The sequence below is a fragment of the Hypanus sabinus genome, chromosome 7 (genome assembly GCF_030144855.1).
Source record: "Hypanus sabinus isolate sHypSab1 chromosome 7, sHypSab1.hap1, whole genome shotgun sequence".
Lineage (NCBI taxonomy): Eukaryota > Metazoa > Chordata > Chondrichthyes > Myliobatiformes > Dasyatidae > Hypanus > Hypanus sabinus.
The window spans coordinates 154,364,787-154,381,780 of NC_082712.1; the positions used below are offsets into that span (position 1 = coordinate 154,364,787).

Genomic DNA, 16,994 nt, shown 5'->3' on the forward strand with positions numbered 1-16,994 from the left:
CCCTGAGATTGGGGATGGTATGCCGTGGACAAAATTTGTTTCGCTCTCAGTTCCGTAGCTATCTGTTGAAATACACCCGATGTAAAATTACTGCCCTGATCCGATTGTATCTCCTTGGGCAGACCCACTGATGTGAAGAACTTAATAAGTGCCTTCACCACTGTTTTAGCCTTTAGTTCCTGAGGGGTATTGCTTCTGGGAACCTAGAGGCAGCGGATATAATGCTTAACAAGTATTGGTGGCCACCTGCAGTCTTTGGCAGTGGGCCAACATAATCCACAATGACCCTGGAGAAAGGTTCGCCAAAAGCTGGTATGGGGCGAACTGGTGCCTTTGGGATAATCTGATTTGGTTTCCCTACCACTTGACATGTGTGACAGGTTTTACAAAAACCGCCACATCCTTTCTTATACCCGGCCAATGAAATTCTTTCATACTCGTGTGCCCTGTCTTTTTAACTGAAGATGTCCCCCTAAAGGCATTGTATGAGCCATCTTTAAAATTTCCATATGGTAACCCTTCGGAACCACCACTTGGTGCACCGCGGCCCAATCCTCATCTGCAGGTACTGTCGATGGTCTCCACTTCCTCATTAATACCTCGTCCTTCAGATAGTAACCCATTGACTCCCTCTGAATTTCATCCTCAGAAAGTGCTGTCTCTTTTAAAACTGCGATCTCAGGATCCCTATCCTGCTCTTCCATAAGCTTCCGCCTAGACAATGACAAACCCCTCTTATCTGCCTCACTACCCGAGTCCTGGTCAAACACGGATGGTAGAAAAGTTTCAGATAAGTCAGTAGGATCCGTATCCCTGTCTTTGCTATCACGGGCACCTGACCTCCTCCTGTCCAGGTCGCTTCACTTCTGCAGCCTTCATTGTCATGCTTCTTGTGACCGCGCATGCAGGATAAAGTTCACTGTCTGCGCTTGTCTCACTCACAGTAGGCCGGCTTGTTAGCTGTAACCCTGGGTGTACATCTTTTCCTGCCAGGTCATTTCCCAACAAGATGTCCACGTTAGCTATCGGTAATTTAGGTCGTATCCCTATCTCAACTGGTCCAGACACTAAGTCACATTTCAAAATTATTTTGTGCAAAGGCACGACCTCTGTTCCCTTTCCAATACCTTCCAGAATATTCACTTGGTCTGTTTTTGTCTCGTCACCAAATTCTAAGACATCATTTAATATCAGTGACTGAAAGGCTCTAGTATCGTGCCAGATTCTCATTGGAACTAGGGGTGACCCCTCCTTCACAGACACAAAACCCTTGATAATAAAACACTCAATCCCTTCCTGAACTCGGCCAGACCTCACCTTCCTTCGTGTGGTCTCAGCCACTGGTGCACATGCGTCGGGGGTTTTCCCCTTCTCCTTTCCCATTTCTTTCTTCCGAATAAGACAGTTAGACGCCACATGGCCAGGCTTCCTGCAGTAGTAACAGGTAAAACTGGAAAACTTTGGTCGGTTTTCCCCCCTCTTTTCCTCTTGTCACTTGCTCCTGCCTTGTTTCCTGTGTTACTCGGCGGATTATCCTGGTAACTCTTCTGATAACCCTTGCTTGGGAAAAACTTAATCTTGTGAGTCAGGGCAAACTCAACCGCTAACCTAGCGGCCGCAGAAAGAGTCTCAACCTCTTTCTCTTCTAAGTATGTCCATATCTCACTACGGACACACTCTTTAAATTCCTCGATCAGCTGTCTCACTGTGGTAGTCCTTGTCTACCTCTTTTGAGGCACACCACCGATCAAAGTACCTCTCATTTTCACGGGCAATCTCTATATATGTCTGGTTCCCAGATTTCCTCAAACCCCGAAACTTCTATCGGTACGCTTCTGGCACCATTTCATAGACCTTAAGCACAGCCTCCTTCACAGCATCATAAATAGTCGACTCAGTCACAGACAAGGCAGAATATGCTTGCTGTGCCTTCCCTTTTAACACACCTTGCAGCAATACTGCCCAGTCCTCCCTCAGCCACTAGCTGTTCTGAGCCACTTACTCAAAATGTAGGAAGTACCTATCAACGTCTCCTTCAGCAAATGGAGGTACCAACTTAATTTCCTGACTGACATTAATTGATACACCCCTCTTGCCACCACGGCCTGACACTTGACCCTCTTGACACCTGACCCTCTTGACACCGCATCTCCCTCTCAAACTCCCTCTGTTTCTCTGCCTCTGCAGCCTCGAACTTAAGTCTCTCCATTCTTAATTGTTCTAGTCGCAACAGGGTCTCCCCATCACCTATCAGAAAATCCTGTAGCGACCCTTCCTCAAATAACTCTTTCCCAACACAATATTCAACTATTTTCCTCCGAATTCCTGCCTTTGTCATACTCCTCTGTATTCAGGGAAGTTTCCATTTTTTTAGCAATGTCACATAGAACCTACTTTCTGGCTCTCCTCAAAAACAGGAGTAGGGTTCTCTATAAATACAATAGCCTCCATTTCTGCTGTTTTCTAGCAGTCTCTCACCTGTGTGACATATCGAATATTGAAAAGTCTAGATAGTGGATGTAGGGAGGATGTTTTCTATATTGGTGAGTCTAGGACCAGAGGTAACAGCCTCCAAATAGTAGGACACCCATTTAGAGCAGAGATAAGGACAGACTTCTTCAGGCAAGGTGTAGTGAATCTGTGGAACCTATTGCCATGGACGGCTGTGGGGGCCAAGTCATTGGGAGGTTGATTCGTTCTTGACTAGTCAGGGAGTCAAAGGTTATGAGGGGAAAGGCAGGAGAATGGGAATGATAGGGATAATAAATCAGCCATGATGGAAAGGCAGAGTAGACTCAACAGGACAAATGGCCTAATTCTTTTCTTGTGTCTTAGTGTCTAAACAGTGGACCCAAATTCTATCTGAAATGAGCATTGCACATCAGAATTTTGTCAAGTTGGAAGTGCTGTTCATTCCTTCATTGACCTCTTTAGTGAAAACTGCTTCTGAGACCACTTCCAGATCTGTGAAAAGCTTTGCTTTACGTGCAATCCAGGCAAATTACAAATGTAAATTCTTTGAGGCAGAACAAAAAAAAATGCAGAATATAATGTTACACTTAAGGAGATGGTGAAATGCAAGTAAACATGATGGGGTATATTGAGAGCTTGAATTCATCTTAATGATATAGGAAGCCTATCCAAAGTTCTCATAATAGCGTAGAAACTGTCCTTGAGCATGGTGGTACATGCTTTCAGGATTTTGTCTACTACCTGATGGAAGGGAGAAGAAGAGAAAATCACAGGGATGGGAGTGTGTTTTATTATGGTGGCTGCTTTCCCAAAGCAGCAGCTAGTGTAGACAGAGTCAAAGGGTGGAGGTTGGCTTCTGTGATAGACTTTTCTGTTACCACAAATCTGCAATTTCTTGTGATCTTGGGCAGAGGAGTTGCCATATCAAACTCTGATATATTCACGTAGGTTGCCCTCAATGGTGCATCTGCAAAGAGGAGGAAAAAAATTGAGTCATCCAGCACATTCCAAATTTCCCTAGCCTTTTGAGGACTTTTGAGGTTTCATGGCTATTATGTGCATGTGGCTGCATTAAGACAAGTTTTTTGATATTTACACCTCGGAATTTGAGTCTCTAACTACCTCCATGTCAGCACCATTGAAACAGATGTGCACATCCACAGCTTATGAATTGTTTATCCTTGAAGCAGCAATGTAATAGTTACATCTTATACAATTTACTTGTGCTCCAATCTTTTATTTACTTGCATCAGAAATATTGAATTTTATTTTGGCATCTTGAATAATGTGAACTATTAATACAGTATAGTAAATCTACAGTCATTAGTGAATAAAAGTTATAAAACTGCCTTTTATAGTTCTCCAAGTGGCATTGTACAGTGGATTCTGGTTAATTGGGACACACCAGGGCCAGTACATCTTGGCCCAATTAAGTGGCTGCTCCAATTACCCAAGGTTTCATGGAAATAGTTAAAACAGTATTTAAAAAAAAAGTCAAACTGTAACAAATTATGTTTTTAAATTACATACAGAACAAATTAGGATCCTACCAGTACTACTAAGTACCATAAAACTATATTAGTTCATAATACTTATCAAGAAGGGATTCCATAAGGTTTGGAGCAGAAGTAGGCCATTCAGCCCAAAAAGTCTGCTCTGCCATTCAAGCATGGGCTGATCCAATTCTTCCAGACTTCCCCACTCCTCTGCCTTCTCCCCATACCCTTTGATGCCCTGGCTAATCAAGAACCTATCTATCTCTGCCTTAAATGCACCTAATGACTTGGCCTCTAAAGCTGCTCGTGGCAACAAATTCCACAGATTTACCACCCTCTGACTAAAGAAATTTTTCTGCATCTCTGTTCTAAATGGAAGTCCCTCAATCCTGAAGTCATGCCCTCTTGTCCTGGACTCCCCTATCATGGGAAATAACTTTGCCTTTTAACATTCAGTTTGTTTCTATGAGATTCCTCTTCCCCCCCGCCCCCAACCATTCTCCTGAACTCCAGGGAACACAGCCCAAGAGCTACCAGATGCTCCTCATATGGTAACCCTTTCATTCCTGGAATCATTCTTGTGAATCTTCTCTGAAACCCTCTCCAATGTCAGTATATCCTTTCTAAAATAGGACGCCGAAACTGTACACAATACTCCGTGTGGTCTCACAAGTGCTTTATAGAGGCTCAGCATCACATCCCTGCTCTTATATTCTATATCTATAGAAATGAATGCCAACATTGCATTTCCCTTCTTCACCACTGACTCAACCTTGAGGTTACCCTTTAGGGTATCCTGCACAAGGTCTCCCAAGTCCCTTTGCATCTCTGCATTTTGAATTCTCTCCTCATCTAAATAATAGTCTGCCCGTTTATTTCTTCCACCAAACTGCATGACCATACACTTTCCAACATTGTATTTCATTTGCCACTTCTTTGCTCATTCCCCTAAACTAAGTCTTTCTGCAGGCTCTCTGTTTCCTCAACTCTACCTGCTCCTCCACATATCTTTGTATCATTGGCAAATTTAGCCACAAATCCATTAATCCCATAGTCTAAATCATTGACGTACATTGTAAAATTAATTCTTGTCACATTCTTTTGTCAGTAAATTAACAAAATAATGGACTGCCTTCATACAATGCTGTTGATGACTGTATCCTCCAAATCTTCATTTTCATTGTAACATTCAAGGTGATTGTCGCTACCTTCAAATTCTTCTTAGTTCCTAACTTGAAGGAAAATTGTTTTGTTTTCACTCCCAGTCTTTTCTCTCATCTCCAAGCCTGAATGCTTGAAGCTGCATTGAGCAAAACAGTTCTGAATTGTCTTACTGCTTTTTTATTATCACTTATCAGTTTCAAAAATCACTGTGTTTGAACACAAAAACATGCAGCTGGCACTATTTTAAAACTGCTCGAAGCACAGTGTAGTGTCTAACAGCCAAGCAAGTGCAGACATCTGACACTAGTTAGAACTGTTCAGTAGCACTTTCCTTTGGGATAGTGTCCCAAATAAACAAAGTGAATCTTGGCTATTTTCTCAATTTAGTTTTTTTTTTCTTTAAGGGTTGTCCCAAGTAACTGGCCTCCCCAATTAACCAATGGCCCAGTTAAATGGAATCCACTGTATTAGATGAAGCTTGTTCATTCTTTGGTACTGCATCATTGCTTTGAACCCCAAAATGTGTATTAAGTGTGAAGTTAAAGAAACTAAAAGATTTAAAAGAAAATCAATGCAATCAGTGTCAACAAATAGTCTTAACAAAAAATTCCTGATTGCATTGTCTAAGGTTTATTGGACATTGTAATTTGTGATTAATATTTCAGTTAAATGCTGCTCTTACTTTCCAAGTAACCTGCTTGGGAAGTTGCTGTCTTCAGTGAGGAAGATGTGGCCACCATCTTGTTAGTGATATTATCGTTGTTTATTTTGTTATTTAAAAAACGCACACATCAAGTGGATTCCTCTTCTATTTTTCACATTTTAAAATTGTAGTTTCCAACTAATTTTCATCTGAAGTGCCATGTGTATTTTTAACTTGCGACTCATTACACCTCCCATTGTAACCTAAAGATAAAGATTAGCTTCACATGTATATTGAAACATTGAAATGCGTTGTTTGCACCAAAGAAGATGGAGTCAGCCTGCAGGTGTTGCCATTCTTCCGGTGCCAGTATAGCATGCCCACAACTTACAAATCCTCATTTGTACATCTTTGGAATTTTGGAGGAAACACTTGTGGTAATGGGGAGAACATATAAACTCTTAGGAACAGCAGCAGGATTAGAACCTTGACCTTATAGCTGGAGCTGTAAAAGCATTATGATAACTGCTATGCTGCCATGCTGCCAATTAAACCTTAGTTTCCTGAACCACTGTTGAGTTAGTGTAAGTATAGAAGTCAGAGCCTTGATTTGAAAATAATGACTAGTACCTCTGCATGTGGCTTTCAGACTTAATTACCTGTATTTGATTTTCTGCAAAGCTGTGTGTATATTTAAAAATCAACTGTAGCCTTTGTACACTTCAATTATAACATCAAGGAGATAAGAGACTGCTGATGCTTGAATTTAAAGCAACACACATTACTGGAAGAACGCTGGGTTGACAACACCTATGAAAGAAATGATAGCATCTATGACTGTCAATTTCCCTTCATAGATGCTGCCTGACCCATGAATTCCTCTAGTCTTTAAAGCACCAACTTGTGTTGTTTTTGGGGTTAGAGGAGAAAAATAAGTACAAGCAGTATAATCCCTGAGAGAAGTGAACTTTCAAATCTAAAAATGATTTGGTAGTAAGTGATTAAATGGCCCTTCTCAATTATAGAAGTTTATTAAAAGTGCATGGCTTTCTTTCCAGATGCCTGAAGCAATGGAAGTTAAAGCAGCGATCTCTCAATCAATAAATATTTAAAGCTCATGATTTGTTACTGAAATTGATTTTAGTTTCTATTTAATATTTAGTCAATTTATTTTTCCTTTCACTACTTTGTTCTTTGTTGTCTTAAGTTAATGCAATCGCATGAAATAGGAGCAGGACTAGGCCAACCGGCCCATTGAGCCTGCTTCACCATTTAAAATTATGGGTGATCTGGCCATGGACTCAGTTCCACTTACCTTCCTTTTCCCCATAATCCTTAAATCCTATACTATGCCAAAATCTAATTACCTTTAATATATTTAATGAGGTGGCCTCCATTTCTTACCTGGTTAGAAAGTTCCACAAATCCATTATGCTTTTGGAAAAGCAGTTCCTCCTCATCTCTTCTAAATCTACTGCCCCCAAATCTTGAGGCTATGTCCCCTAGTTCTTGTCTCATCTACCAGTGGAAACAGCTTTTCTGCCTCTTTCTCCTTTATCCCTTCCATAATTTCATGTTTCTGTAAGATCCTCTGTCATTCTTCTGAATGCTAGCAAGCATAGTAGCAGGCAACTCAGACTCTCCACGTATGCTGATCCCCTTATCTCTAGAATCAATCTGGTGAGCCTCCTCTGCACTACCTATAAAGCCAGTGTACTTTTTCTTTTCTTAAGAAAGAAAATCACACAGTATTCCACATGCAGTCTCACCAGTAACTTGTACATTTGCACCACGGCCTCCCTGTTCTTAAATTTTATCCCTTTAGCAATGAAGGCCAAATTCCATTTGCCTTCTTGATAACTTGTTGCACCGGCAAACCATCTTTTTGTGATTCATGCACAAGACCTTCCAAGTCCCTCTGCACAGGAGCATGCTGCAGTATTTCACTATTTAAAAATTAACCTGATCTGTTTCTCCTTCCAAACCGGATGACCTCACATTCACCAACATTGATCTGCGAGGCATTTGCTCACTCACTTAACCTATCTATATCTCTCTGTAGAATCCATATGCTTTGCAGAATTTACATTCCATTCAATTCAGTGTCATCAGCAAAGTTAGATACGCTACACTTGGTTCCCCCTTCCAAATCGTTCCAAATGTTTATCATAAATAGTTGTGTGCACAGCACCATCACTTTATTATCAAAATGGCTTTACAATCTTGTTACCTAGAAATGGCATTCTGTGGCTGTATACCCACCTGAAAAAAATCATGTCTTATAAATTAAGAATTTTTTTTATAAGTGATTTCACTTCTCATAGGAGTGGACAAACAATTAAGCATCTGGACACAAACAAATGAGTGTTTAGATTGCATGCTATTTTGGTGATTTGCTGGTTAAGTTACTGTTCAGCTCCCTATGGGAAATTCCAATATTGCAGTTAAGCAACTCATAATCAATTAAATCAACTCTTTTGGTATTGGTAATGTTGATGAAAGTAACAGATCGTTGTCATCAAAATCATTTGTGTTATTACACCACTTGTTCTGCCATTTGAGGTGGGTATTGTGTTACATTGCGTCTATCCTAAAATGGTTGATGTATAGCTTTGCTTTATATATATAAAAAAACTAGACTTCCTGCTGTAAAAATGCCATTCAAACAGTGAAGTTGCCTTCATTCTATAAAGTTATGATCCATCCGTGCAATAATCATTTAGATGCATATATATTTTTGTTATTGGTTTGAATAGCAGTGCTTTCCACTTTTCATTTGCTTTGATCTCGAGTAAGACCACACATGTAAATTTCTTAGACTGAGTTACGATTCAGCATTACAGACTTGAGATGTAATGAGATAGCTTGGTAAAAATAATTGTACTTTGTCCCAGGGCATATGTTATCTTCCATTTGGTACATATTGAAACCCATATACGTCAGCATAAAGGTTACAGCATAACTGCAACCTTCCAAGCCAAGCAAAATAATAAAACCTCAAGACATAGGAGCAGATTTAAGCCATTCAGCCAATTGAGTCTGCTCTGCCATTTGATCATGGCTGATTTATTTTCCCATTCTTCTGCCTTCTCCCTGTAAGCTTTGACGTCCTTACTAATCAAGAACCCATCAACCTCTGCTTTAGATGTACCCAATAACTTGGCTTTCACAGTCATCTGTGACAGTGAATTCCACAGATTCCGTAGCCCCTGGCTGAAGAAATTCCTCATTGTCTCTGTTCTAAAGGGATCTCTTTCTATTCTGAGACCCTGCCCTCTAGTCCTAGACTCTCCCACTATTTGAAACATCCTCTCCACGTCTACTCTATCTAGGCCCAACCTCTGATCCATGGACCCCTTGCTTGATGTTATTGATCCATGGCATAAAAAGGTTGGGAACCTGTGATCTAGGCCTTATAATATTCAGGAATTTCAATGAGATCCTCCCTCATTCTTCTAGGCTCAGCAAGTATATGCGTAGAGCCATCAAATATTCCTCATGCTTTAACTGTTTCATTCTTTGGATAGTTCTCATAAAACTCCTATGGAGCTCTCCAATGCCAGCACATCCTTTATTAGATAAGGAGTCCAAATCTGCACACAGTATTTCAAATGTGGTCTGAGCGATGCCTTATAAAGCTTCAGCGTTCCATTTTTGCTTTTATATTCTAATCTATTTGAAATGAATGCTAACATTTCCTTTGCCTTTCTTACCATAGTTGAGCACCTCTTATCCAAAATGCTTGGGGCCAGAACTGCTTTGTATTTTGGATTTTTTCAAATTTTGGTATATTTATATCTATAAATATATAAAGATGGATCTATAAAGATGGATTTTACATTACATATACAGCTTAAACATATACTCTGAAGGTAGTTTTGTATAATATTTTAATAATTTTGTGCATGAAACAGAAATATATACATTCAACAATCAGAAAGGTGAGCTTGCACTTCCTCAGTTGGATGTTCAGTGGCTGTTTGACATCACCATCATTCTCGACTCTGAATTTATGTGCTGCCAGTAAGTGCTCAAAACAATTCTGAATTTGGAGGTTTTCGCATTTTGGAATTTCAGATAAGGGGTGCTCAACCTAACCAATTCATCATGCAAGTTTGTACTAGGGCTCACAAGTCCATTTGTGCCTCCGATTTCAGAACTTGCTGCAATTAAGAAAATAGTCTACTTTATTCTGTCTACCAAGGTGTATGACCATACACTTCCCTACATTGTTTTCCATCTGCCATTTATTGGCCCATTTTCCTAATCTGTCTAAGTCCTTTTTCAGACTCCCTGCTTCCTCAAATGTTTCTGCTCTCTCCTCATCTTTCTTAAATAGTGTGCAAACTTGGCCACAAAGCCATCATTTTATCATCCGGGTCATCAATGTATAACGTGGAAAGTTGTGTACCTAACATTGACTCTACTCGAACAACGCAAGTCACCTACAGCCAAACAGAAAAGGTTCCCTTTATTCCCACTCTTTGCCTTCTGCCAGTCATCCAGTCTTCTGTCCATAATAGTATCTTTCTTGTAACACCATGGGCTGTTACCTTGTTTAGCAACCTAACGTAAGCAACATCCACTAACTTCCCTTTGTCTATTCTGCCCATTATTTCCTCAAATAATTACAACAGATTTGTTAGGCAAGGTTTCTCCTTAAGGAAACCATACTGACGTTGGTCAATTTTATCAAATGCCTCCAAGTGCATTCTTAATAATGGACTCTACCATCTTGCCAACCACTGAAGTCAGGCTAACTGACCTATAATTTATTGTCTTTTGCCTTCCATCTTTCTTAAAGAATGAAGTGACATTTGCAATTTTCCAGTCCTCCAGGAACATTCCAAAATCTACTGATTCTTGAACAATCGCTACAAGTGGCCCCACAATCTACAGCTAATTCTTTCATAACCCTCAGGTGTAGTCTGTCTTGTCAGAGTGACTTTTCTACCTTCAGACCTTTTAGCTTCCCAAATACTTTCCCCTTGGTAATAACAACTGCATTCACTTCTGCCCCCTGACATTCTCAGATTTCTGCCATTTCATAGTAAAGACTGGTGCAAAACACTTTGTCTGCCATTTCTTTTTGATGTGCATATGAAATGTATTGTGAAGAGTAATTCCATAACTTTAAGTTAAGCTACTTTAGTTTATAATAGCCTCATTTATTTCGATATCCTACTTTGTTTCACTGATTACTTGTGATATTATATTTTACAGGTCAAAGGGCATCATCCTGAATGTGTCCTCTGGTAGTGCATTATTCCCAGTACCTTTACTGACGCTCTACTCTGCGACCAAAGTAAGACTAATTTCTCCCTTCCGTTTGAAATGATATAGCTTATAAAAATGGTTTGCAGATTTACTTGTATTTCATCTTGTTTTGTATGCTCTAATTTTCATAGCAGAATGGTAAAAGTTATGAATATGATGTGAACGTATCCTGATGTTTGGCCTGTCAGAATCAGATGTATTATCATTATCTTGTATATGTGGAATGTCCTGTTTTGTAGTAGCAATGCAGTATAACGACAAAAAAAATCTATAAATTGTGAAATAAGTAATATAAGAAACAGACCGAGGTCATGTTCATAGATTTGTTGTCCATCTGGAAATCTGTTGGCAGAGTGGAAGAAACTTCCTGAAACTTTGAGTATAGGTCTTCTGGCTTCTGTATTACCTTTCTGATCCTAGTAATGTGAAGAGGATGAATCTGGTAGTGAAGGTCCTTAATGCGACCTTCTTGAAGCACCACCTCTTAAACATGTCCTTGATAGTGGAGTGGTTTGTACCCACAATGGAGCTGGCAGAGCCTGTAAACCTCCACAGCTTCTTGCCGTCCTGTGTATTTAAATCTCCATACAAAATTGTGATGCATTCAGTCAGAACATTCTTCACCATACATCTGCAGGAATTTGTAAATGTCTTTGACATTTCAGATCTTCTCAAACTCTTAATGCAGTAGGTCTACTGGCATGCCTTTGTGATTACATCATTATGTTGGTCCTAAGATGGATCCTATGAGATGTTGACGCCCAGGAACTAGAGGCTACTCAAACCTTTCCATTGCTGACCTCTCAATGTGGACTGGTATGCAATTTCCCAATTTTCCCTTCTTGAAGTCCACATTCACTTTATCGGACTTGCTAATGAAGTGCAAGATGGCAAATTTATAGATAACATCTGAGCTGTATAGAGCTATGCAGTCATGAGTCATGGTTGTGGGTCTTACTGACTTGTTTGACCAAAATCAAAATTTCAGAATTAATTTTATAAGTGAATTTCAGAAGCAAGAAAAGAAGGAAACAGCAATAGTAGAAGATTTTTTTTTATATAAAGCAATGCATCAAATTGTTGTTTGTTGCATTGTGTAAATGTAATTTTGAAGGTGGTTCTTGGCTTTAGACTTCAGGTAATAGTTAATGCACAGTACATGTAGTACAGCTGGGTCATGCTGTGCTTAAATCAGAACACTGAAGGTTCACAAATTTTGAGGTGATTAGTAGTACAAGCAAATTGCTGTGGATGATTGAATTTTTCAGTAGATCTCGTCTTCTGCTTTCTAAGCTATATAGCAAAGTCTTGGAGTACCAAATGACAAGAATCAAACTGCATGATGAAAACATCTTCAAATTGCTTTACATCCATGAAAGAATTATTGTTGTAATTGTTAAGAATCATAACACCCAATATACACACAATATATTCCTACAAGCAGCAATCTGAAATTAATCTTGCCAAACATTTTTGGGTCTTGATCGGAGGGTGATAGTGTCCTATCTTTTTCAAAGTTGTGTGTTCTGTTATAAAATATTGTTGTTAGTTTTTTTTTGTTGACAGTAATTCAGTTGCTACTCAAAAGAAGCTGAAATCCAGGTTTTTAACACCGTTAGTTGTCTATTATACTGAATTTCTCACTTTATTTGAACAAAACTATTTGTTTCAAGATACACCACAATAACAGACCCTTCCAGCCCAATGAGCCTGTGGTGTCCAGTTACACTCATGTGACCAATTAACCTCCTAATCATAAGTCTTTGGAATGTGGGAGGAAGACAGAGCACCTGGAAGAAACTCACACAATAACAGGAAGAATGTACAGACAACAGTGAAATAAACTTGGATGACTGGCTAGCCACTATGCTCCCCTTCTGCCAAATTATACCTGTTCAGACAAAACACCAAATTATGGAATTACTGTATATTGAATAGTCCCCATTTATTTATTTAACACTTTTGCAGAAAGTTTGACACATTCTGTAAGTTTACTTGAGCTATAATTATAACATGTGTAAAACACAATATTGTATAAATAAATTAATTTCTATGGTTAGGCCAGGAGCATAAAAAATGGGGGCAGGATTTAACTATCTGTCCTGTAGAGCCTGCTCTGTCATTCAATAAGATCATGACCTTTTCCCAATAACACTTAATTTCCCTGCTGTGTAAAATCTGTCTGTGTTTTAATGAGGTAGCCCCTACTGCTTCTCTCAGCAGAGAATTCCATATTCAATATTCTCTGGGAAAAGCAGTTTCTCCTCATTTCTCCTGTTCACTGAATCTTAAGACAATGCCCCCTAATTCTAGTCTCACTTGCCAGTGGGAACAACTTTACTGCCTCCATCTTATCCATCCCTTTCATAATTTGTTTCTGTAAGATCTCTTCATATTCTTCCAAATTCCATTGATTATTGTCCCAGACAACTTGGTCTCTCCTCGTATACTAACCCCCTCCTCTCCAGAATCAATCTGGTGAAACTCCTCTGCATCACACCTAAAGTCAGTATCTCTTTCCTCAAGTAAGGAGACCAGAATTTCACATAGTATTCCAGCTGCAGCCTGACCAGTACTCTGTCCAGTAACAGCACATCCTCCCTTCTCTTTAAATCAATCCCTGTAGGAATGAAGGCCAACATTCCATTTGCCGCCTTGATAACCTGTTGCATCACAAACCAACCTTTTCATGCACCAGCACTCAAGTCCCTCTGCACAATAGCATGCTGCAATCTTTCACTATTTAAATAATCTGACTTGCTTTTGTATTATTCTTTCCATATAATTCATATTTTAAGTAATTCCAATGCAGGCAAGTTTTGCATTAAATTCTATTTTGTTTGAATTCGTATGATTCTGTTTGAGCCATCTTTTGTATGGCTGTCTTTTCACCATTTTGAATGGGAGGATTTAATCCATGGAAGGAGTTGAGAGAAAGCTGTGAATTTAGAATTTGAGGTAAGGCTGCAGAAGTTGACGTGTAAAGTCAAGAATGGGTGAATGAGATAAATGCAGAATACATGATTCAATTCTTCAGTTGGTAGTAATTTTACAGTTGGGGGAAAGAAAGCAAAAAGTTAAATCCTTGATGCTTCTCAAGTGCAGGACTGAGAAGGGGCTGAGGAACCTGTAAGTGAGGTGTAGTTGGATTTTCAGAAGCCATGAATTTGTTAATAAGTTTAGGATGTTGGGATTAGTTGACCAGCTATGTCTAGTAAATAGATTATTTGAAAATGAGGTGGAATTAACTAATTTATTGTTGTGTATCAAGTTTTATCATTGCAGTGCCAAATGGATCAGTACTGGATCTAATTAGGAGATTTGCTAGTAACTTGGATAAAAGACTGGCAAGTAATGTGTCAAGCAACATTACATTAAGTTAAAGAGTTGCGTGCAGGACAATCTATAAAGAATATTAAAATGAGTCCATGGGCAGTATAGTATAGGGAAATACAGAGTTAATTTTGGTAGTTGTTATTGAAGAATAGAAAACTTTAAATGGTGCAAAAAGTATCTCCCAGGAATCATGACATCCCTTTGCAGTCAAAGTTAGCTACTACTTTGGCATGCTTTGCTGTAAGGCACTTGGAATGTAAGAGTAATGAATTTCTGTCGATAATAAGCAGAACTTTTAGATCACATTTGAGATACTATGTATAGCTTGTTTCTTGGAAAGAAAGTTGCCTTGAAAATGGTGTAACATTGGTTCACAAGATTAATCTCTAGCTTGAGAGTGTTCACCCTGAAGCAAGATTGAGTTGGAATGATTTGTACTCTGGAAATTTAGAAGATTTGTCTCCTTAGTAAATTAGTACGTTTATAATGATTGTCATTCCAAGATGCTTCAGGCACAATATTGAGCATAAACTGTGGAGCTACAAGAAGGTCACGTGAAATATTGAAAAAAGAACTTGGTTAAATGGGCTTGGGGTACATTAAATGAGATGAATGAGGTGGAGGGGCCACGATTTAGAATAGTTATTCCAAGAATGATCAAAGCATTGTCAGAAGTGGTGTGATTTTTTTTTAAAGTCCAGTGGAAGTGAAGGATGAGTTCAAGACTACAGACCTCATGGGAATGATATAGGACAGGAGGAGGTATGGTGAAACAGAACACACTTGAATGAAAGCATGGGAATTTTTCTTTTAAAAAAAGCTTTGTTGTTCAACTTGCCATTATCATAAGCTTGAAATTGCTGTAATATACAATACTGGAGCAAGTAAGGATGCTGGCAGAGTTTTTCTGCAGTAACTTCAAGATGTGAGTGTACTCAAGTTAGGAACACAAGTATGAATGAGGTTCTCAACAATAAACACTCAACAGTAGATGCAGAGTATGAATAGCATGAGGAATGTAATGAAATTAAGATTGCAAATAATCCAGTTTAGTTTTGCTATCTTGAGACATATTTATGATTATTGTTTAGGGTCTGCATGATGACAAGGGCATATCTTCTGACGAACATGAAGAAAAGCCAATTCTGGCAATCCTTTTGCAATGATTTATAGTCAACCATAGACCAAAACAGCACATGTACAAGACCTTCAGCCCAACAAGTCCATACTGACCATGGTCACGTCTCATTGAAATACACAGAATTCTGGGAAGTATTTAAAGGGAATATTATAATTGGTATTTTTCTTGCTAAAGCTACGGAGCACATTCTCGGAATAGAATTTTTAGGAAAGATTTTGAAGCTTTTCCTATTGTGGTCAGATACAGAGGCCTTTGAGGCTCTGATTCCTGACTTTGGGACAATGCACCAGGATTGAAATTCCAAAACCAAGTTTTTTTTTAATGTTCAATCTGGAACAATAAATTAATTTCTCTCTCAATTCCTTTTTATTTCCAGGCATTTGTAAATTTTTTTTCACAAGGACTCCATGCTGAATACAGGAAAAATGGGATCATTGTCCAGGTAAGCAGAGCTTATTTTGGGAAAGTACCCTGTGGTTACTATAGGAACAACTGCTGTCATAGCAACTAATAAATCAGATTCTGAACTGGTACCATAACGTGGCAAGAGAAGAGGAGTAATGAGTGCTGCTGATAAAATGAAGATGTATGGTGTTAAAAACAGATCATAAATAGAATGTCTTCATTTACAAAAACTACCATTGTGTTGATTTTAAATAAATTTCCCCAAATATTTTATTGTTTCTCCCTCAGGCAGTGGAATTATCCTCTTCTTAGCTTCATTTGGTTTCTGTAAAGTTTTCAATGCTCGTGCCTGACTGAAAGACTTTTTCATCAACTTTTTTGAAACTGTTGCATCAATAATAAATGGTGGTTGCTTGAGTATAATGCATAGTATTCAATCCATAATTATGTTAAAAGATGTAAGGGCACCATACAAACCTTGGGAACTTTTAATGGAAAAGAACATTAAAATAACATGCTTTTGTAGCATTTTGTAAGTTTTCCAATTTAAGATGTGTCCAAAACATTCCAGAAGTTTCAGCTGATGAAATTAATCCATTGCTTTCTGTTTTATAGATGTTTATAATTCAGTCACATGTTTGACATGTGATTTAACAAAAATAACAAATTTAATTGATTAACAGGGTTTAACAAAAAATACTTATTCCATTCAGAGGCCAATAAAAGATACAATGAGTGGAAACAAAATTTATAAAATTATGGCTGAGGATCATCTGCTATTTTGTTAACTTGATTTGAATGTTTGATATTTACATTGGATACCCAGGGATTCTAGTAAAGTTTAAAAAAAACTACTTGCATACTCTATTCAACCAGTTAGATTGCAATTGCAAAAGATTTTTGTTATTATCAACTTTCTGAATTAACTCTCATTCATTCTTACTCCTCACTTCATGTTTACGTTAGAAGAGCAAACACTCCAATAGATGGTGCACCTTATGCTAGAAAATAGCATGTGGAGTGTTTAAAATCAAAATAACCTTCACTTTCCCAACTTAAG

At 38.5% G+C, this 16,994-nt stretch overlaps 1 protein-coding gene across 1 annotated transcript in view; it reads left to right on the forward strand.

Moving 5' to 3' along the window:
* Positions 1–16,994, forward strand: part of hsd17b12a (hydroxysteroid (17-beta) dehydrogenase 12a) — a 162,239-nt gene that overhangs the window by 135,297 nt on the left and 9,948 nt on the right. Inside the window, exons 8-9 of the mRNA XM_059975973.1 lie at positions 10,999–11,080; positions 15,906–15,971. Coding sequence (XP_059831956.1) covers positions 10,999–11,080; positions 15,906–15,971 — 148 coding nt within the window. The remainder of the gene's footprint in view (positions 1–10,998; positions 11,081–15,905; positions 15,972–16,994) is intronic.